Source organism: Hyaena hyaena, unplaced genomic scaffold (assembly GCF_003009895.1).
Source record: "Hyaena hyaena isolate Hyena2069 unplaced genomic scaffold, ASM300989v1 scaffold_386, whole genome shotgun sequence".
NCBI lineage: Eukaryota > Metazoa > Chordata > Mammalia > Carnivora > Hyaenidae > Hyaena > Hyaena hyaena.
This window is the reverse complement of record NW_024081020.1, coordinates 846,651-868,519: the sequence shown is the minus strand read 5'-3', so window position 1 is coordinate 868,519 and position 21,869 is coordinate 846,651. Positions and strand designations below refer to the sequence as shown.

At 56.8% G+C, this 21,869-nt stretch overlaps 1 protein-coding gene and 1 long non-coding RNA gene across 3 annotated transcripts; one reads left to right on the top strand and one right to left on the bottom strand.

Moving 5' to 3' along the window:
- Positions 1–13,485: 13,485 nt before the first annotated feature.
- LOC120244582 lies at positions 13,486–16,482 on the bottom strand. Of its 2 annotated transcripts, none has more exons than XR_005531577.1 (2): positions 16,401–16,482; positions 13,486–15,732 (listed from the first exon to the last, which is right to left on the bottom strand). It is a non-coding gene; the product is annotated as an uncharacterized LOC120244582 (long non-coding RNA). The 2 variants fall into 2 exon arrangements; XR_005531578.1 differs by having other exon boundaries at positions 16,411–16,482.
- A 262-nt stretch (positions 16,483–16,744) lies between these two features.
- HSP90AA1 (heat shock protein 90 alpha family class A member 1) lies at positions 16,745–21,643 on the top strand. The gene is made up of 11 exons (XM_039251186.1): positions 16,745–16,854; positions 17,249–17,410; positions 17,503–17,869; positions 18,194–18,327; positions 18,609–18,929; positions 19,098–19,263; positions 19,393–19,583; positions 19,673–19,820; positions 19,987–20,255; positions 20,620–20,953; positions 21,142–21,643. Exons 2-11 carry the CDS (start codon positions 17,249–17,251, stop codon positions 21,249–21,251), a joined length of 2,202 nt encoding a protein of 733 aa, XP_039107117.1. The 5' UTR covers positions 16,745–16,854; the 3' UTR covers positions 21,252–21,643.
- The last annotated feature ends 226 nt before the right edge of the window (positions 21,644–21,869 follow it).

Below are 21,869 nucleotides of genomic sequence, written 5' to 3'. Positions count from 1 at the left end.
CCCCCCCCCCCCCCCGCTCTCTCCTGTAGGACAGAGGCCACCCTCCCCACGCACCGGCCCAGGCCTTCCGTACGGCCCCGCCGCCTCCCCAGGCCGCCTTCCCGCACAGCGTGCTGCTCCCGCCCCAGCTCCTCACCTGTATAGCTCTGCCCGCGCGGGGCCCTGACCGGCCTGCCCTTCCTGTGCCCTGACCAGACGGCCCTGCCGACACCGCTCAGGTGTCACTGCCATCGGAAAGTCTTCTCCGGCCCCCACCGCGCTCCCATAACCCCCGGAGCCTGTTTTTATCACGGCACTTACATCAGAGTTTACAGTCACCTATTCGTGTGTCTGTCTCCCCCGCAGCGAGCTCCCGGGACAGGAAGTGGACTCTCTGGACCTCTGAGTCCCCAGACCTGGGTCAGTGTGTCGAATGAAGGTTGAGTGAAATCTCTTGCCTCATAGGAAGAATATCAGGCATTTGCATTGCCTATTGTGTGTTCTTTCATCTACCCTGTAAATTATTTTGGAAAGTTTGAAATGCCGTCTTACATTTGTTTTTATCCAGAATAAAAAGAAGCTAGGAATTTTATAATTTAAAAAAGTCCTCTATTTAACTTTTTCGTTATTTTTATACATCCACTAAGTTCTAAAAGTTATTTGAGGCAAGTTATAATAGAAGAAAAAATACCAAACCATGAAGCCACACCGCCGCCAGCAACAGACTGGTGCTCCCGCCCTGTTTCCCTGGACCGGGTCACACGGCCCTGTCACTTAGAGGTTGGGAAGGCAGGGGGTACCGTGGGTTCTGCTCCACAGCTGTTCAGGGAGAGGCTGCTGGAAATGCCTTTGTGAACAACCGAGAATGTCTGCCACTGAATGTAAATAGCATTGAAGAGTATTGGTTAGATTCCTTCCCAGGAGCCCTGTGTCACTAGCAGATAAGGTTTCCTCTCTTCAAGTTGTCAGGCCCTCCGAGCCCTTCTTAGGAAAGATCACCCTGAGGTCCTCCCCGCACCTACCCGACAGCAAGGCCTGGGAGCGCTGGTGCGCCGTTCAGAGCCCCTTTGGTTACCAGAAACGGGAACCCCCCACTCAGCAGAAACGAAGCGGGTCACCGCCTGCCCTGGCCAGGCGGGGCCATGGGAGGTGCACGGGCGGGAGCGGGCTGCAGGGCCTGCGGCTTTGAAAGCTTCTCGCTGCCCATCTCTCATCTCCACGTCTCCCTGGTGGCTTCCGTGAAACCTTGAAGCTGAAAAGGAGCATGTGCTCTTCCCACCAGGTCCAGTCAGAAAACGCCCAGGAAAGGACTCTGATGGGTCCGACTGCAGTCTGGTCCTTTCCTGAACTAGTCCCCACAGCCAGGGACGGGTGCCCACCCTGTGTGTGGTGAGGCGCTAAGATTGCTCACCCCACCGGAGTCACGGGCTGGGATGGGTGAGGAGCACACCCCCGGGAACGATGGCCCTGTCCCCACGAGAGCGGGGAGAGGGACCCAGCACCAAGCAGGCAGCCGCCGTCCACCCCGCTGGCCCCGGTTCAGGCTGGGACGGCCCCACCTGCCGAAGCTGTCACAGAAGCGGGACACCGCCTGCTGCAGACTGGAACGGTTTGTGGCTAAGTGGGGGCTCTGTCCTCAGGGCTCCCCTCCCGCAGCGATCCCTCACCCCTCCGCCCAGGCCACGCTCTGCCTGGGGCCCGTTCACACCCCCACACGGTCTCCTTGGGGCCCCAACAAACAGCTCTTGTGCCCAGTGCGCATCCAGCCTTCCCGCCACCGTGTCCTGGGGCCACTGCTGTGCCAGGAGGCAGCCCTTGCCCAGGATTCCACCCCTTCCCCGCCGCAATCTCAGCTCCGTTTCCCGGTCCGGGGGGCTTTCCACTCCTGCCGGGAGCACCCCACCTTGTTATACTGGCTTGCCCGTCACAGTGAGAAGCGTCAGCCCCTCCTGAGAGGCTCTATGTCACGGTGCTGCTGCTGAGACCAAACTGAGGGCTGCATGTTAACAGTTGAGAACCCACTGGCCCTTAGCGCTTACTGTGTACCGGGCACTGGCCACGCCTCATTGGATTTCATCCCCAAAACACTCGCAGGAAGTAGGTATAATTATCCCCATTTGACTGATGAGAAACTCTCAGGAGGCAAGTGTGTGCCAGCCGGAACATGGACGGGTGTGTTGATCCCGAGGCCCCTCCGTACAGAGCGGAGTGTGATCTCCGGGGACTGACGCACGGAGGCATGGCTCACGGAAGCCTGCAACGCACACGGCTGTCCCACCTGCGCGGGACTCCCCCCGCCCCGTGCACACGCGCCCTGGGCATCGTCGGCTGCGCCCTCATGTGATTCCAAGAGCAAAGAGCCTTGGGTTTCAGACAACTTGGCTCCTATTATCAAGTTCCCCACACACACACCCCCACCCTCGCCCCATCCAGTGCTCACAGAAGCACCGACACCTTTTCCGGGCGGCGGAAAATCGATTGCATCCGGCCACAAGGAGGCGGCCTGTATGGTCCTGAGGGACTTTCAAGAGGGATTTTCCAGAGCCACCAGCTTGAGAACCTGGCCAGAACCTTACGCTCTCCGTGTGGCTCGCCTGCATCATCAGAACAGCTGCAATGGAGCCTGGGGAAATAGACACGTTCCGGCTTTGGCTGCTGACCTTCTAGCAAGAGCGCCCCACGGCAGAAGTGCCACCTTCTTCAATCACTTGGGAGGGGGGCGTGTACCGAACGACATCCGTGAAGTCACCCGCCCCTTTATCTCTGACACTGCCTTTCAGACTCGTGCTTGGGTTCCCACCGTCGGCTCTCCAAGTAGGAAGATAAGGTGCTGTGTACTTCAGTCCATTTGATGGTTCCCAGGAAAGTGTAAGGAAGCCAGGGTGTGCCCTGCTGGGTCAGGTCCACGTTCAGCCAGTGACCCCCACAGGGTCGGGCACACAGCAGGTGCTCAGTACAGGTGTTAGATCTGTTTCTGCCTAATTGGGGGGGGCTCCCACAAAGCTGCTCTCGCCCCCTTCCCTCCAGCCAGTGTTGCTTGCTCTCCCGCCAGCTGGCGTCTGCGTGACTTGGTGGCCACGATCCCAAGCAGGCTTCCAGCGGTTCTGGCTTGAACACTTTCCTGACTGACGCCTGGAGAAATCCCGGCACCACCATCACCAGGGTCAGTCTTTACCAGCAGGTTGTCCCGCCGCTCTGTTGGGTTTGTGTTGCCATCAGGGCCCTTGTTCACTGGTGCCCAGAGAAAGGCTGACTCTTCCCTGGGCGTTGGGCATGTGTGTCGGGATCCACCGCTCGGCTCCCTGTGGTCGGTTCCTCCGGGTCCCCGTGCACCACTTGCTGTGTCCTCAGGCTGGAGCTAGGGCAGAGAGAGAGAGTTCTACGAGATGAGTCACTCCTGCTGTTTACATGGTTTATGTTGTTAATGGGGCAGGGACCAAGGCTTGAAATTAACTATTCTAAATATTTCCACCTAAGGGCGCCTGGGTGGCTCAGTCGGTTGAGCATGCAAGTCTTGATTTCTGCACAGGTCATGATTCCAGGGTCGTGTGATTGAGCCCTGTGTCAGCTGCATGCTAAGCATGGAGCCTTCTTAAGATATCTCTCTCTCTCTCTCTCTCTCAGCATCTGGGTGGCTCAGTCAGTTAAGCATCCAACTCTTTTTTAATGTTTGTTTACTTTTGAGAGAGATGGGAGCAGAGGACTGAGGTGGGCTCTATGCTGACAGCACAGAGCCCGATGGGGCTCCAATTCACAAACCGAACCGTAAGATCATGACCTGAGCCAAAGCCAAACACTCAACCTACTGAGCCACCCAGGCGCCCCTAAGCGTCCAGCTCTTGATTTCAGCTCAAGTCATGATCTCACAGTTCATGAATTGGAGCCCCACGTCGGGCTCTGGGCTGACAGCTCAGAGCCTGTTCAGGATTCTCTCTCTCCCTCTCTCTCTCTGCCCTTTCCCTGATTTCTCTCTCTCTCCCAAAATAAGTAAACATTAAAAAACATAATAAAGGTTCTCTTTGTCCCTCCCCTGCTCACGTTTGCACACTCTCTAAAATAAACTGACTAAACATTTCTACTAAGTTAACCAGCCATCCAGCCCACCTGGTGAGGGCCACAGAATGGCAAAACAGGGACTTTCATGTTCACCCCCTCATCTGCCCATTCTTCTTTCATTGCACCTAGTGGCTCTTCGGGTCCCATCCCAGGCCCCAGCAGTGCCCAAGAGGGTACCAGGTCCCTGCCTGGAGTGCACATGACTTGATCACAAAATAGGGCTACTGCACATGCGTGGAAAAGTGCTATGGGAGGAAAGAGGAGACACAATACCGTTCCCATGGCTCCCAGGGCCACACCTTGAGCACCTGCTCACAGAGAGAACACAGAGGGGAGGGGCATGTGGGGTCTTGGGAGAATGGTGGTGGCAGGAGATGAGCTGGGAAATGGCGGTAGGGCCCCAGGAAGGCTGAGCTGAAGACTTTGGACTTGATCCAAAAGTGAAAATGAACCACAGAAGGAGCTGAGCCACAGAGGCACTGTCACATTTGGTGCCTAAGGCTGTCTTTCTGGCCTCTGGTTAGACACAGTGGGTGGGACATTTGTATTCACCTCTGCTCCTTCTGGAGCCCCTCATAGATGGCGGGAAAGATTATACACATGCAGAGCGCCTGGGGGGGCTCAGTCAGTTGAGCATCCAACTTCGGTTCAGGTCATGATCTCCCGGTTCGTGGGTTTGAGTCCCACATTAGGCTCTGCACTGATAGTGAGGAGCCCGCTTGGGATTCTCTCTCTCTCCCTCTTTCTCTCTGCTTCTCCCCAACTCACTCTTTCAAATAAATAAAATTAAAGATTATACACGTGTGTGTCACACAGAACAAAGGAGTGAGATGAGAAAGCAGGAGGGGGCAGTGACCCGCAGGTTGGATGGTCGGAAGCAGACGGACAGGCAGTAGCTGCCCTTCCCTTGGCCAGCGGTGCACTCACAGCTGCCAGCCGGGGCCACGTCCGGGGCTCGGGAGCTGGAGCAAGAGAGGGGGACACTGGAAAGTTTTCATGGTTTGTGGGTGATGACCCAGTGGTTTCTGGGGGAACCCCCCCAATGTCAGAGTCTATAGGTCTTTGAAAGTGGTCCATTTCTCTAGAGGGGAACTTCACCAGCCAGGAAACTGAGGCCCACAGAAATTAATCTCCCCAAGGCCCTGGAGCCTGACGACGGAGCAGGGAGAGAGACCCGTGCCCATAAAGACATGAAGAGATACGGTCACTAACCAAGGAAACGCACAATAAAGTCACAGCGAGGTACCACTTGACACCCAGCAGACCGGCCCAGAAAAATGTGACAATGCCACACCACGTGTTCGCGATGGTGTGGATTAAGAGAGACTCCTTTTCTGCTGGGAGTGTCGATTGATAACATCATTTTGAAAGCAGTTTGGCTGTATCTGCTAACATCGATGAGTTTAATGAAACCTAATGAAAACGGAAAATGTTACTAGAATATCCATAGCAGCATTGTTCACAATAGCAGAAGTCTGGAAACAAGCCTGTTGTGTACCGACGGAACAGAGGTACAATTGTGGGAGAGCCGCGTGGTGGAAAGCATCGCAGCAGGAGAGAGGAGTCCCGCACAAGTGACGTGGTGCCGAGGAAAAGGAGTCACAGAACACGTGTGCCAACCGTGTCTTTATTTAAATTCAAACACCCATCATTTAAGGACACTTGTATGTATGTGGTAAAACAGTTCAACACTGGGGCGCCTCCGTGACTCAGTCGGTTGAGCGTCTGACTTCAACTCAGGTCATGATCTCATGGTTCCTGAGTTTGAGCCGCGTGTCCGGCTCTGTGCTGACAGCTCGGAGCCTAAAGCCTGCTTTGGATTGTGTCTCCCTCTTTCTCTGCCCTCCCCCACTCACGCTCTGTCTCTCGCTGTCTCTGTCTCTCTCTCTTTCTCTCTCAAAAATAAATAAACATAAAAAAAAACACAACAGTTCAGGGACGCCTGGGTGGCTCAGTCGGTTAAGCATCAGTTGGTTAAGCATCTGACTTGGCTCAGGTCATGATCTCGCGGTTTGTGGGTTCGAGCCCCACATCAGGCTCTGTGCTGAACGTTTGCTCAGAGCCTGGAGCCTGCTTTGGATACCGTGTCTCCTTCTCTCTCTGCCCCTCCGAAGCAGGCTCTAGGCTCTGAGCTGTCAGCACAGAGCCTGATGCGGGGCTCAAATGCACAGAACTGTGAGATCATGACCTGAGCTACTAAAGGGTTGATTTTTAAATATTTCATTTATAGACTATTGAAGATAAAAATTAGAAGGGATACCACTAATGACACGAACACCAATGAGCCACAGGCAAGGGAACCCAGGGCCGGGTGGTGGGCACAGAAGTAAACATGCTTGGCCTCTCACTCACAAGAGTAACCCACAGCTGGCTCAGCTGATAAAGCACGTGATGCTTGATCTCAGGATCATGAGTTCAATCCCCACGTTGGGCGTAGAGGTCTGTGTGTGTGTGTGTGTGTGTGTGTGTGTGTGTTTAAAAAAAACACAAAACACTGTGCTTCACCAGCCCCTTCATATACTTGTCAGTTTTAATTCACTAGTTATTTTAATTAGGATACCAAGATTGAATGTTGACTGAAATGTAGTGTTGGGTGAGTTTATTTTTCCTGTTTTTTTTTTTTTTTAAGTAATCTCTATGCCCAACGTGGGGCTTGAACTCATGACCCCAAGATTAAGAGTCAACGTGCTCCACTGACGCCAACCAGGCGCCCCCATCCTGTCTTCCTAAATGACCTGAAGAGTTGCTGACAGGGTTCTGAATGTGTAGGCACCCTAGTGCTGCCCAGAGTAATTGTGAAGTAGCTTTCAAATTTAAATTGGTTCTCATTATATAGCCATTAGCAGCTTGAACCCTGAACTTTGCATTATGATTTGCCACAACATATTCACTGGGACACAATTAAATAAGTGCTTGTCTGCCCTAACTTCAGAGAAGGTGCAAAGGACTGTAGTATGTGGAAATTTCCAGTAACTCATTCATTGTGCAGGTCTATTGAACAATGCACTTGGCCTCCAGTCAGTCTGTCCTCCAGTGAAAGGGTCTATGGAACAAAATGACTGGAAGCTGGTTCAGCTGTCCCATCTCTACCCCCATTTTTCCAGATGAGAAAACTGAGGCTTCAGAGGAAGACACTGGGGGTCCCTGGGTGGCTCGGTTGGTTGAGCATCCAAATCTTGATTTCGGCTCAGGTCATGATCCCAGGGAAGTGGGATTGAGCCCTGAGTTGGGCTCTGCGATGAGCAGGGAGCCTGCTTAAGATTCTTGGGGCACCTGGGTGGCTCAGTCGGTTAAGTGTCCGACTGGCTCAGGTCATGATCTCACGGTTCGTGGGTTCCAGCCCCGTGTCGGGCTCTGTGCTGACAGCTCAGAGCCTGGAGCTGCTTCAGATTCTATGTCTCCGTCTCTCTCTGACCCTCCCCTGCTTACGCTGTCTCTATCTCTCTCGCTCAGAAAAAAAAAAAAAAAAAGATTCTCTCTTGACCTCTGCCCCCCCCAATAAAAATAAAAAATTAGGGGCACCTGGGTGACTCAGTTGATTGACAACAGGCTTCAGCTGAGGTCATGATCGCACAGTTTAGGAGTTCAAGCCCTGCATTGGGCTTGCAGCTGTCAGTGCGGAGTTCGATTTGAAGATCCTCTGCCCCTCCCCTCCCGCCTCCTCCCCCCCCACCCACTGTCCCTCTCCTGCTCACACTCTCTCTCAAAAATAAACAAACCTTCCCTCCTCATCAGGGAAATACAAATCAAAACCACACTGAGATACCACCTCACGCCGGTCGGAGTGGCTAAAATGAGCAAATCAGGGACTCTAGATGCTGGCGAGGATGTGGAGAAACGGGCCCCCTCCTACACTGTTGGTGGGAATGTAAACTGGCGCATCCCCTCTGGAAAACAGTGTGGAGATTCCTCAAAAAATTAACAATAGAACTCCCCTAGGACCCAGCAATAGCACTGCTAGGAATTTACCCAAGGGATACGGGAGTGCTGATGCACAGGGGCACATGTACCCCAATGTTCATAGCAGCTCTCTCCACAATAGCCAAGACATGGGAAGAACCTAAGTGTCCATCATCGGACGAATGGATCAAAAAGATGGGGTTTATCTATACGATGGAATACTACATGGCAATGAGAAATAATGAAATCTGGCCATGTGTAGCATCATGGATGGATTTTGTGGGTGTTATGCTGAGCGAAATAAGTCAGGCAGAGAAGGACAGATATCTTATGTTTGCACGTATAGGTGGATTAGGAGGAAACTAACGGAGGACCATGGGGGAGAAGAAGGGGAAAAATAGTGGGGGAGAGGGAGGGAGGCAAACCACGAGAGATTCTTGAATGCTGAGAACAAACTGAGGGCTGAGGGGGGGAGGGCGGGGAATGGGGAGGGGGGGAAGGGGGAAGGGGGGATGGGCATGGGGGAGGGCACTTGTGGGGATGAGCACTGGGTGTTATATGGAAACCAATAAACTATAAACTATATTACAATAAACTATTTGTAAAAAATAAAAATAAACAAACCTTTACAAAAATGTATTAAAATTAAAAAATAAAGAGGAAAGATGCCCCAAAATCAGCAGAAGAGGAAGAGCAGGACGACAAAGGAGCAGACACCTCTCCCTTGGGGTTCTTGAGGGAGTGGGTGGGCCTTCCAGGCAGCTGCATGGGAAGATCAAGGGCCAAGCTGTGAAGGAACAGGACACCGGGGCAGGGAGCTGCCTGGCTGCAGGGGTGGGGGGTGGGGAGAAGCAGCAGGGCTGTGGAGGGCCTGTCAAGCCCAGTTCAGGACCCTGTGAGGGAGTCGGCGCTGAAAACAACGCCCTTCGCTGCAACGTGAGCAGAAGGCGCCCCCCACCCCCCATCAGCCGGCCTCAGTGCAGACAGAAAGGAACTGCCAGCCGGAACGTTCCAGCTGCTCGTTCCCCCGGCCCCAGTTTCAGTTCCTGAGCCCACCCCGCCCCATGGGGGGTGGGGGAGTGGGTAGCAGAATCAGCAGCCCCTCTGGGACCCTCCGGCCCAGCTGGACCTGTTCTTCCACTGGCTGCACCAGAGGCTGCGTCCGGGTGGGTCTCAGCCTACAGGCTCTGCCCTTGTGACAGGAGGGAGCAGGGGTGAGGGGCTGGCTCCACCAGCCCGGCCTTGTGGCCACCTCCCTGCTAGCCCAAGAGAGAGCCGTCGAGGGAGGTGGAGGAGAGGAGCAGGGAAGGCTGGACACACTAACTCTCTGTGTCGGTGCTCAGATTTTGCCTTTGACTGTCCAGTCTTTCTTCGTGTGTGAGGTTTTAGTAGTGAAATACACACAATTACTGTTTTCACTTCAGACAATTGGCCCCTGTTTTCTGATAGTTTCTTCCCTACTCACTGCAAGGCTGGAGGCTTTGCCGTGAGCTTTCCAGGGTGAGACATTAATGATGGTGATCTAGGGGCGCCTGGGTGGCTTAGTCGGTTAAGTGTCCGACTTTCACTTAGGTCATGATCTCGCGGTTTGTGGGTTCGAGCCCTGTGTCGGGCTCTGTGCTGACTGCCAGCCCAGAGCCTGGAGCCTGTTTCAGTCTGTGACTCCCTCTCTCTCTGACCCTCCCCAGCTCACGCTCTCTCTCTCTCCTAGAAATAAATAAAACATTTAAAAAAATTTTTTAAAATGATGGTGATCTAGACTGGATCTCATATAATTCTCTCTTTCCTAGTTTTCTTGTTCACAAGAAAAAAAAACGAGGAATCCCAGAACAGGAAAGTCATTTCCAGTTAGAGACCCCAAACCACCCATCCTCTGGCCGGTAGATGGCGCCAGAGGTTAGTCACTGCCTTTGGGCCCAAGGGCTCTAACCTGGGGCCTTCAAAGCCAGACTCCTAGCCTTTCCATACCTAGAAGGCCACCTGCCCTGTCTGGAGCCACGTCTGGGGGCGGGTGTGGGAAGGTAATGAGGTGAGGAAGACAAAGTCTAATTTTAATTCAGCCCCATGGGAAGGGGAGGAGACTTCTAGAGTGAATCTGGGCTGAGGGAGGGGATTTCCCCGCTGAGCTTGCTAGGCACGTGTGTGTCATGTGTCTACCTGGCGAGAAGGTTGTCCAAGGAGAGCTGCTCTGAGGCCCCAGGTGTGTTTGGGAGACGACTGAGAGCCGGCAGAGGAGGGTCTGGGAAAGAAGATCGGGCCAGACCACAAAGTCCTTGCACTGCTACAAAATTGTTCAGTGAAGGTGTGAGAGCCTGCCGCGAAGCTGTGTCACCTGAGGGCGATCATGTCCCCTACGGGGATCCTGCGGCTGCCTGTGGAGGCTGAGGGGCTGGGGGAGGGCGGCTGGAACAGAACCAGAAAACAGTGCGGCAGCATATTCTTGCCCCCACCCCTCCTCCTCCCTCTGCGTCTGCTTCCCAGCTGTAATCGTCCTCAATTCCGGGCCACCTGGTCAGGACCGACAGTGCTGCCCCCTGCCCCCGGAGCCAGTCTATGGGGATCAGGGGGGGTCTGCAGCCAGCCTTCCAGGCCCGAGAGCACCAAGGTCAGGTGTGGAGACGGGAAGGACGGGGGTCACGGGCAGAGCAGCAAGGGGCCTGGAGGTGCCATGGGCTGGACAGCCAAGCCCCGGGTCTCGAATGCCTGCACAGGTATGGCTGGCTTGGTGCCCCAGGACCGCTGGACATACCTGCCCTGGGGGGGGGGTGGCAGATGAGAACGGGAATGTGGAACAGGTGAACCCAGCAAGAGCCAGCTAAGGGGGCCAGGGCCTGGGGGCTGAGGGGCGGGGTGGGGTGGGACCCTGAACATGGACGGAAAGGGCATTTTAAAGGAAAACTCCAGCCCACTTGGCAGCTGTCAGAATGTGGGGGCCGAGGGATGAGTCCAAGGTGACTCAACAAGGTTTGAAAGTGAGTCAAGGGAAAGTGTGGTGCTTCCAGGAAGTTCGAGCCCACACCCATTTTGGGGGGGCCTGAAGAATGGCCCAGACTGTCCCACTTGTCATTTGCATGTTTATGGTCTGTCTCTCCCCCACCAGAATGTAAGCCCCTGAAGGCTCAGGCTGAGCCTGTCCAGCTCCCTGCGCTTTGCCTGGGGGGGTTCATGGGAGAGGGCTGGGAGGCCTGGGCGGGGCTGGTGGGGGGGTCGCACTGCACCCCACCAGCAGATCAGTCTCCCGTCCCTCCCGTTCCCAGCTCTTCACTACACTGAGACCACACCCTAGGGAAGGCCTGTGCTTGCCAAGCAGATCCGGTGGCCCTCCCCACCCACCCCTCCCACCACATCCCTGCTCACACCCCAGGGTCCCGTTTGCTGGATGTCCATCCACTTGGGTGCCCCACAGACAGTTCAGCCCAACACGGTGACACCAAACAGGTCACGTGCTGCCATGGCCACTCCAGTGACCCCCACGCGGGCTCCTTCACCGCACCTGGACCTTTCTCACAAGCCTGCCCCTTGTCCACCCTCCAGCTCGGTGGCTGCAGGCCCCGCCCAGCTCTCCCAGGGCCTGACGTCATGCACAGGACAGAGTGAGACGTCTCAATGGGGGCCCCCGGGACAGCCCCCGGGCCTCCTGGGACAGGCCACGTTTTGAGGCCGCTGGCACTGTGCGCTGCAAACTGGCAGTCACCGCTTGCTGCAGCTCCGGTAGCCCCCCTGCCCCCCCCCGCAGACTGTGTCCCCCATCCCACCCCCCACACAGAAAGGCTTTTCCAGCCTCCATTTCCTTTTCTGCCTTGCCTTTTATTCTTCCCTAGGACCCCTCGTACTCCTAGATTTCACTTCTGCAGACGTTGTTCCCTTTCCCAGATGCCCTTCCCCTGTCCCCCTCCAGCAGCTAACACCACGCTCCCCCCCAGACACCTCGGGCAGCGCCCCGACGCCTCCCGGCGCCCATCCGTGTATAAATCTGCGTATTCACGTGACGGCGGCCTCGCGGCTGTCTCCACCGTGCGCTCGGAGGTCTGACTTTGCACCCGCTGCCCCCCAGGCCCGGGGCGCCGGCCCGCCGTAAACAGGCACTGAATGGATGGTGCTCGGGGCACCCGGCGGGCTCAGTTGGCTGAGTGTCCGACTCAGGTCACGATCTCACGGTTCCCGGGATCAAGCCCCGCGTCGGGCTCTGTGCTGAGCACGGAGCCTGCTTGAGGTTCTCTCCCTCTCTCCCCCCCTCACTTTCTCTCTCTCTCTCAAAATAAACTTAAGAAAAACTGGATGGTTCTCAGTGAGCAACACGGCACTGCTTCCCCTGTCAGAATGGCCACGTTCTGCCGACGACAGTGGGCGAGCAGGGCAAGGGAATGCTCGCTGTGCCTCCTTCTGGTGACAGCGTGTGCCAAGTGACAGGGACAGTATCGACCCCACCCGGGACTCCCAGGAATGGCTGCCCAGGCTGGGTCTCCAAGGGCAGGTTAAAACTTGCCAGGAGAAGAATGGTTCGGGTAGCAAAGCGCCCCCATGTTGTGGCTGGGCAGTGGGAACGTGGTGTGCTGGGCGGAAATCCACTTTAGGCCCAACTCTAAACCCCACGGCCCAGCTGCTCCACCGGCCGCCGCTCCCTCACCTGCTGCGGGACAGTGCTCTCAGCCCTCTCCGGCCCCCCAAGCAGTGAGCGCACCCCCGCTGGGCCCAAGTGCAGGACACCATCCCTGTGACCCGGCCGCCTCCTCGGTCTCCGTTGAGAGAACAGCGCGTCCATCCTTCAAGCACTCGCTGCACGCCAGGCCCTGCACGCTTTCCCGGGATCAGCTCACGCAGCCTCCCACCTCCTCACTGTGATTGTCACTGTTGTAGAGATGAGAAGAGCAGAGCACACTCTCGAGAGGCTGAGCAGCTTGCTGAAAGTCACACAGCCAGTAAGTGGCAGGGACAGGGCTCACGGTCCAGCTGTGCTGCTCCAGTCAACTGTGTCTCTTTCCCAAGCATGAACCACTGAATTTTCCTATATAACTCGATTCTGAACGTCTCTCCCAGGTCTTTGCCAAACAACATAAATTCTCTAAAAACAGCTTTGTGAGGTGTAATTGACATGCAGCAAACCGCACGTCGAAGCACAACTGGGTATGTTTTGACACACGTGTACACCTGGGCAACCCTGGCTGCAAACTAGAGGGTGAGCAGGTGCCTCAACCAGAGCTTCCTCGGTCCCCCTACCCCCGCCTCTGCTGGCCCCACCCCCCAGGAGGCCTCGGGTCTGCTTTCTGTCGCGGAAGGTTGGCTTGCATTTTCTAAAGTTCTATCACTGACTGGCACCTTTCCTTCGGCGTAATGACTTTGTATACAGAATAATTACCAGTTTACACCATAATCTGGGCATAAAATAAGTCTCAATAAATTTGAAAGGATTCATATCATGGAGAGTGTGACCTTCGACCACAATGAAATGCAATACTAGAAATCAGTAACAACAAGATTTTTGGAAAACCTCCAAATATCTAGAAACTAACACATTTATAAATAATCCTTGGGTCAAAGAAGAAATCGAAGGGAAAATGAAGAGTTATTTATTTTGTGCACGTGCCAGGCCCTGTCCTCAGTCATTTCCCAAAACAGACTTTGCTCGCGTAAGGTTCATAAGCCTACAGTCTTGCCGTGCCCACGTCACAGGGGCAGGCACACCAGCAGCGACGTGCCCAGGTCGCAGGCGCAGGCAGTAGCAGAGCCGACGTCTGAACCCAGGACACCTGGGCCCGGGGTCCATGCCTTGCGTTCCGGCCTAATGGAGGGACGCCGAAGGGTTGGCGGGAAGGAGAAAGGCCGGGCTGCCTGGACAACAGTTCAACAAATAGGCGCTTGTCCTCTGCAGGACGTGGACACAGGACAAGAACAGAGAGGCGGGAGCAGGAGGCTGGGTGGAAAGGGAGGGGAGGGGGCGCGGGGGCGCAGGGGTGGGAGAACTGGCTGGCGTGGGTGCGCACACGCCCCCGGGGGGGTCCCCACACTCTGAGAAATTATTTACACAGGGGATTGGGCCTCATAGGTAAGTCAGGATGGGAAGGGCACCCGGGGAAACGGGAGCCTTACAGAGAGGGGACAGAGAAGAAAGCAGGCGAATGGCGTCCAGCGCAGAGAAGCCAGCTGTGGGCAGCCCTGTGGCCGGAGTTCAGGGTGGAGCTTAGTGACAAGGGGGCGTGAGGGGAGCTGCGGGCTACAGGGTGGAGACGGCGCGGTTGGGGGCTACGGAGGTCCTTCCGCTGAGCCACTGGCTGTGGTGACCGGGGCGAGCGACTTGCGGAGGGGCGTGGACGACAGACATGGAGAGCAGCAGACGCACTGGGGAGGCATTTCGGTCGCAGAAGTGGCAGGGCTCAGGCCAGACCCCCTGTGGGGATGCTTGGGAGTTCTAGAAGGTGGTGGGGCAGCCAGCGGGGTCGTGAGTCCCCGAAGGCCAGGTGGGTGGGGTGCGGCACTAGAGGCCCGGCCGGGCTTCTCCGTCATCACGTGCACAGAGGCCCGGTTCCAACAGCTCCGACAAGGGCCGCTGGGGAAACCGAGGCAGAGGTCCCCGGGGCAATGCTGGTCGGGGTACGATGTTGCCCGGAGGCCAAGAGGGGGCAGGATGAGAAAGTTCTTTTACTTAGTGACTAAGGCAGGCAGGAGAGAGCCGCAAAGACGGGGGGATGTGGCAGGAGGGAGGGTTGCTAGAGTTGGAACCAGCCGGGCAACAGCGATCCGGGAGTGACCTTGGGGCGAGGAGGGTGGGGCGGGGGCAGGTGAAGTCTCTGGAAACGGAGACTTGCACAGCTGGGGCTCTGACTGGCTCGCCTACGAGACCTCTTACGCTTCCCGGGCCGCGACCGAGGTGGGCGGAAAGGCAGCGGGCCAGGCCTCCAGGTGGGGCGGCGGCCTCCCGGTCGCTTTCGCACAGGGGCGCCAGCACGCCCACCGCCCTCCTCCGGCCTCCCCTCCCCCAGCCTGGCCCAGGCTGCAGGGAAAACCCGGGCGGGAGCTCCCAGACACAGCTGGGGTCACGAACACGCTTTACAAGGTGCCCCCGTAAGAGGCACAGCAACCCCCGCCTCCCCCGGCCACGTGGCTGGAAGTTTCCATTCGCTCTCTCCGCTCCTTAACGCCACCCAGGACGCCCCTGTGCTGATTTCACACGCTCCCCATGGGTCTCAAGCCCCAGTCTGAAAACCCCGTTCCTGGAAAAGCGAGGTTTCCGGGAAAGGAAGTGGAAGGAGAGTTCGGTCAGGTTTGTTTACAACGCAAGGAGCTTCCAGATTGTTCCGGGGGGAGGGGGAGGGGAGGCTGGAGTACCGGGAGGAGCTAGCGACAAAGGAGCCACGGGCTGAGCTCATTTACTGGGACGTGCAGTGCAGGGGGGGGGGTCCTCAAACCAGAAACCACCCGGTTGCCGACTTGGGCGGCGTCCAAGGGCCCCACCACTCCCAACATTCTCACGACCCCCATCTGCCCTTGTTCAAAACACCTCAGGAATCCCCATTTAGAAACTGGCTCTGGGACCAAGTTAGTCCTCAAAACCGCGAACTGGATACTGCATATGGATCCCTCAAATTACGTAAAATGGGCAATAAAGGGCTTTACAAAACGGCTGAGGGTACCGGCTGAGCACGCGCTGGCTCACCCATCCGGAAGCCCCAGACTAGTGTGAGGGTCCCGGTTTTCGGGCAAACCGCAAGCAGGCTGAGGCGATGAGTATTAAGGAGGGCGCTTGTGACGGGCACCGGGTGTTCTATGGAAGTGAAGAATCGCCAAATTCGACTCCTCAAACTAAAAAAAAAAAAAAAAAGAGAGAAAGCCGCAAGGGATGGAGCACGGGTTTCGGGAACCCAGGCCCAAGGGTCCATCTCAGCATCTTCCCCTGTGCCCGGCCCCCAGATCCCAGCAGCGGCCTGCGTCTGGCGAGTCCAGGGCAGTGGGAGCAGCCAGGGACGCCCCTGTCACCTGTGCGGTTCCGGGCTCCTTGCCCCACACTCAGAACCGGGCCCTGGCGGCCGACCAGGCTCCAGGGGCTCCTCGTCCAAACGGACCCCCACGTGGCTGGACGCCCCCTTGCCTCAGGGCGGAAAGGAGGGGTCGGCTCGGCCTCCCCACGCAGAGGCCCCGGCCACCCCTCACACCTGTCAGGGCCCCGCGCCTTGGCACCCCTTAACCAGGCTGTGAGCAGGGCCCCCGCACCGCGAGGCTCTGGCGGGCACCTGTCGCCCCACTTCCAGGGCCCTGAACCCTTAATCGGCGCCCCGGCCTTAGACACGTGGCATCGCACCCCTGAACCTTCAGCCATAACCCCGGGCTTCTGACCACTGCCCCAGGCGTATAGACGCGAGCCGGACCCCTGTCTCCTCCAGCCCCTGAACCCGCCGCCAGAGCCCTAGACCTGGCCCGGGGCCCCGCGGCCCACACTGCCTGGGGACACCGTCTAAGAACCGGCAAATTACTTCTCCGGACTTCACAGAAGCAACGGCTGCGGATACCCAGTCCCGGGCCTGGGTGGCGCCAGTGCGCCCGCGCGCGCGCCGAGCTGGCAGCGCAGGCCCGGGGTGGGGGGCAGGGGCCCCGGAAGGCGCCAGACCTTCGCGAGAATTCCGGGCTGCGCAGGCGCACGAGGACGGGCGCGGGGACGCGCGCGGCGGCCGTTGGGGGTGGAGCGCTCGTGGCGGGCCCGCGCGCGCCCGGGAGAGAGGCGGGGCCGTGGCCAGGGCGCAGGCGCAGGCGCGCGGCCGCGGCGGCGGTTGGGGAGGGTTCTTCCGGAAGGTTCGGGAGGCTTCTGGAAAAGGCGCCGCGCGCCGGGCGGGCCCGCGTCTATATAAAGGGAGCGCGGGGGCGGCGCGCCAGTTGCTTCTGCGTCCCGGTGTTGCTTCGTCGCGGAGCTTGTGCGGTCGTTTAGCCAAGGTGAGGGGTTGGCCGGCGGCGGTTTGGTGGGGGGTCGGCGGGCTCGGGGGCGGCTCCCGGGGGACTCCCCGGGCCCCGCGGGGCGGGGCGGCGGTGCTCTGGGTGGCCAAGGCCTCCGGCCTGCTACGGCCTCGACCCCCGCCCGCGGCCGGGGGAGGCCCGGATTGCTGGAGGGGCGGCGGGGAGGGCTCACCGAGGGGACCCCGCCCGGCCGCGGCCCCGGGGTCGGGGGCCCCGGCTCCGGGCGGGGGTCCCCGCAGGCTTTCGGCGCCGGTTGGCGGAGGCGTGCGCGCGGGCCTCGGTGTCGCAGCTGGAAATGAGGTCATCCTTTGTCGGCGGGCCGGGCCTCCCGGAGGCCTGTGGCGCCGCGTAACCGGCCCCGCGGCCTCTGCAGATGCCCGAGGAAACCCAGACCCAAGACCAGCCGATGGAGGAGGAGGAGGTGGAGACGTTCGCCTTCCAGGCGGAGATCGCCCAGTTGATGTCCCTGATCATCAACACTTTCTACTCGAATAAAGAGATCTTCCTGCGCGAGCTGATCTCCAACTCGTCCGATGTGAGTGTCGCGCTGCGGGAAGGGGTCGCGGTCCGGGTGTGCGTCCCACCCGCCGGGAGCTCTGTGCTCACCGGCCCGTGTTTCTCGGGTAGGCCCTGGACAAAATCAGATACGAGAGCTTGACCGACCCCAGCAAGCTGGATTCCGGCAAGGAGCTGCACATTAACCTCATTCCAAACAAGCAAGACCGAACCCTCACCATCGTGGATACTGGGATCGGCATGACCAAGGCCGACTTGATCAACAACCTTGGTACTATCGCCAAGTCTGGGACCAAGGCGTTCATGGAGGCTCTGCAGGCTGGCGCAGACATTTCCATGATTGGCCAGTTCGGCGTCGGCTTCTATTCTGCCTACTTGGTTGCTGAGAAAGTGACGGTGATCACTAAGCACAACGACGACGAGCAGTACGCCTGGGAGTCGTCGGCAGGAGGGTCCTTCACAGTTCGGACTGATACAGGTAGGCGCCTGGTGGAAGCCCTTTCCGGGCCCCGCGTTCCCACGGCAGGGCTGGGGCTGCAGGTAGGGGACCCCTGAAGGTGCCGTAAAAATCGGTCTCTTTGGAGCGAGCCTGTTAAGCCCATGTTGGTGCAGTAGCAGGGCTCTTCTGGTTACCCATGTGGCTTGGGCGAGGCGGGCAACGTGCTCTGGGGCGCCTTTGATCCACAGCAGCGGTGAACCCCATTTCGTCACTTGCTCAGGAACTGTTGGGTGTGGGTGGCCTTGAGAGCTGAATTTGCCCATTCAGATTGAAATGGAGTCCATTGTTTTCCTTCCCTCACAGGTGAACCTATGGGTCGTGGAACAAAGGTGATCTTGCATTTGAAAGAAGACCAAACGGAGTACCTGGAGGAGAGGAGAATCAAGGAGATTGTGAAGAAACACTCCCAGTTCATCGGCTATCCCATTACGCTGTTTGTGAGTGTCCCGGGTTGTGTATGTGGATCAAGTTAGCAAAGTGAGGCTTTAGATCTACTGGTGAGGGAAAGGCCCAAGCTTGTCCTGACCTGGCTAGGCTGAGTTCTGTTGTGTTCTTAAGGAAGCCAGGCCATTCAGGTAGATAACGTTAAATGTTCACGAGGAGCTTTCTGCTTCTTTAATCTTCGCGTTTGGCTCATTAGCTGAGGCTGTGGTTACAAGGGCAGAAGCTCCCTTCCAGAACGCAGAAGGTGATGTGATCTACACACGTTCCTTTGAAGGTGGAGAAAGAACGGGACAAAGAAGTGAGTGATGATGAGGCGGAAGAGAAGGAAGAGAAAGAAGAAGAGAAAGAAAAGGAGGAGAAGGAGTCCGATGACAAACCTGAAATCGAGGACGTGGGCTCTGACGAGGAGGAGGAGGAAAAGAAGGACGGGGACAAGAGGAAGAAGAAGAAGATCAAGGAGAAGTACATCGACCAAGAAGAACTGAACAAGACAAAGCCTATTTGGACCAGAAACCCTGACGACATTACTAACGAGGAGTACGGAGAGTTTTACAAGAGCTTGACCAACGACTGGGAAGATCACTTGGCAGTGAAGGTGAGTCCGAGCAGCCGGCGTCTGCAGGTGGGGGGTCGGAGGGTTGCTGAGGGCTTGGCCATCCCAGCCCTTGTCCTGTGCCTGGAACGGCTCCCAGTTCTGTCACTGTTGTAGCTGAAGCCAAAGTCGCTGGCGTTGCCTTAACGATTTGGGGGTGTTCTCTTACAGCACTTTTCAGTCGAGGGACAGTTGGAATTCAGAGCCCTTCTTTTTGTCCCAAGACGTGCGCCCTTTGACCTATTTGAAAACAGGAAGAAAAAGAACAACATCAAGCTGTATGTTCGCAGAGTCTTCATCATGGATAACTGCGAGGAGCTGATCCCGGAGTACCTGAGTGAGCACGCGCGGGTGTGGGGACCGAGCGCGGGGACCGCTCCGCTCGGGGCGTTGACCTGGGCCTGTGGGGCAGGGAACCCAGTGTTTGGGGTGTAGAAGTTTGATTTCTTTGTTTCCACTTTTTCAGATTTCATTAGAGGTGTGGTGGACTCTGAGGACCTTCCCCTAAATATTTCCCGGGAGATGCTGCAGCAAAGCAAGATCTTAAAAGTGATCAGAAAGAACTTGGTCAAGAAGTGCTTAGAGCTCTTCACCGAGCTGGCCGAGGACAAAGAGAACTACAAGAAGTTTTACGAGCAGTTTTCCAAGAACATCAAGGTTCGTGTAAACGGGGATCGAACTGGCTTCTCCGGTTCTGAGGGGCTTTCGGGATGCGGAGGGGACTTAAAGCGAACGTTGTCTTCCAGCTGGGAATCCATGAGGACTCCCAAAACCGGAAGAAGCTGTCGGAGCTGCTGCGCTACTACACGTCCGCCTCGGGCGACGAGATGGTGTCGCTGAAGGACTACTGCACCAGGATGAAGGAGAACCAGAAGCACGTCTACTACATCACAGGTGGGGGACCGGCAGCGCGCGGGGGTCACGTGGAAGTGCCCAGGTACCGACCGGGCCGAGGCCACGCGTGCGGCGTCTGGTTCCATCTGACGGGACTGGGAAAAGCCCGGAGGAAGCGAAACCGCTTCCCGTTAACCGAAGGTGTCGCTTTCTCCTGATGCCTCAGGTGAGACCAAGGACCAGGTGGCGAACTCGGCCTTCGTGGAGCGTCTGCGCAAGCACGGGCTGGAGGTGATCTACATGATCGAGCCGATCGATGAGTACTGTGTGCAGCAGCTGAAGGAGTTCGAGGGGAAGACTCTAGTGTCGGTCACCAAAGAGGGCTTGGAACTTCCAGAAGACGAAGAGGAGAAAAAGAAACAGGAAGAGAAGAAGACCAAGTTTGAAAACCTGTGCAAGATCATGAAAGACATTTTGGAGAAAAAAGTAGAAAAGGTGTGTGAACGTGGTTTTCTTTCCGCCCGGCTCCTGGTTGTGGGCCTGGTTTTGAAAGGCCTGTGGGTTTTTTCTTTTCCAGGTTGTCCAAACAAGTAGTCCTTTTTTCCCCAAGTTGTCTCAGCTTTCATGTACAGGCAGAAAATTTGGCCTGTTTAGTGAGCGAGAAAACCTTTGTCCTTGAAGCCCTAAAGAGGGTTAGGATCTGCGGGGAGGAGGCTGTGGGTACTTGGTTTGCACGTGCTGTTTCTGGTCTCGTGAACACAGTAGTTGGAGTCTTTCCAACTTTCCGCCTCTTTTACAATAAAGCCGGGAGATACGGGGCTTTTCCAGGCCCGGTGCTCACTTCACGCTTCCATTGCAGGTGGTCGTGTCGAACCGGCTGGTGACGTCCCCGTGCTGCATCGTCACGAGCACGTACGGCTGGACGGCCAACATGGAGAGGATCATGAAGGCCCAGGCGCTAAGGGACAACTCCACCATGGGCTACATGGCCGCGAAGAAGCACCTGGAGATCAACCCCGACCACTCCATCATCGAGACCTTGCGGCAGAAGGCGGAGGCGGACAAGAACGACAAGTCGGTGAAAGACCTGGTCATCCTGCTCTACGAGACGGCGCTCCTGTCGTCCGGCTTCAGCCTGGAGGACCCGCAGACGCACGCCAACAGGATCTACAGGATGATCAAGCTTGGTCTCGGTAAGCTTCGCCGGGCACCCTGAGAAGCCCCGTCAGCGTCCCCTGGGCACCCTGTCTGAGAAACCCCTCAGAACTCCTAGTGTTGGGGGATGTAGAGGCCATCGCGGCCTCGAAGGCAGGTGTGCAGCGGTGGCGGGCACGCGGGTTGGCTCTGGGGGGCCTGACCTGAGGGTTTCGTTTCCAAAAAGGTATTGATGAAGACGACCCCACTGCCGATGACAGCAGTGCCGCGGTGACCGAGGAGATGCCGCCCCTGGAAGGCGATGACGACACGTCGCGCATGGAAGAGGTTGACTAAGCGCCGCCCCGAGAATTCCGTGTACATGTATTCTGTACCTTACCTTCATTCCCTCCGATAATATATTTTCAAGGATGTTTTTCTTTATTTTTGTTAACATTTTAAAAACCTGTATGGCATGACAAGAACTACTTACGGGGAAGACACATAAGCCTGCTTTCTGTGTGAGTGTGGACCTGTGGTGCGTAGGGACTGAAGCCCGGCTAGTTTTCCTTTTACTGCCACGCTCTTCACAACAAGGTAACGTTTGTCGTAAGGTGTACGTGACCTCGTGTGAACTGCATGGTCTGAGGTGTTAGTGGTCAAGTGGATTCCTTAGACCAAACTTGTGCGTCCCTGAAGTGTTCTGAGCTGTACCTTGATGTTTAAAAGAAGAAACTCAGTTAAGACGACTTTCACTTTCTAGGATCTACTTTTTAAATTTCCCATCCCCTGTAGTCACAGCTGCATGTCCCGGGCCTCTAGAAACTAGTGTGTTAAATAAACCGAACCAACTTGACGGGAGTACCCCTAGGGCTTGTTTGCCAAAGAGAAGCGCCTTTAGAGTAGTGACGTGTGAAGCCCGCTCTGGCGTGTGGTTAAAGCTGTTGGAGAAGTAACTCCACAAGTTTCGTGAGT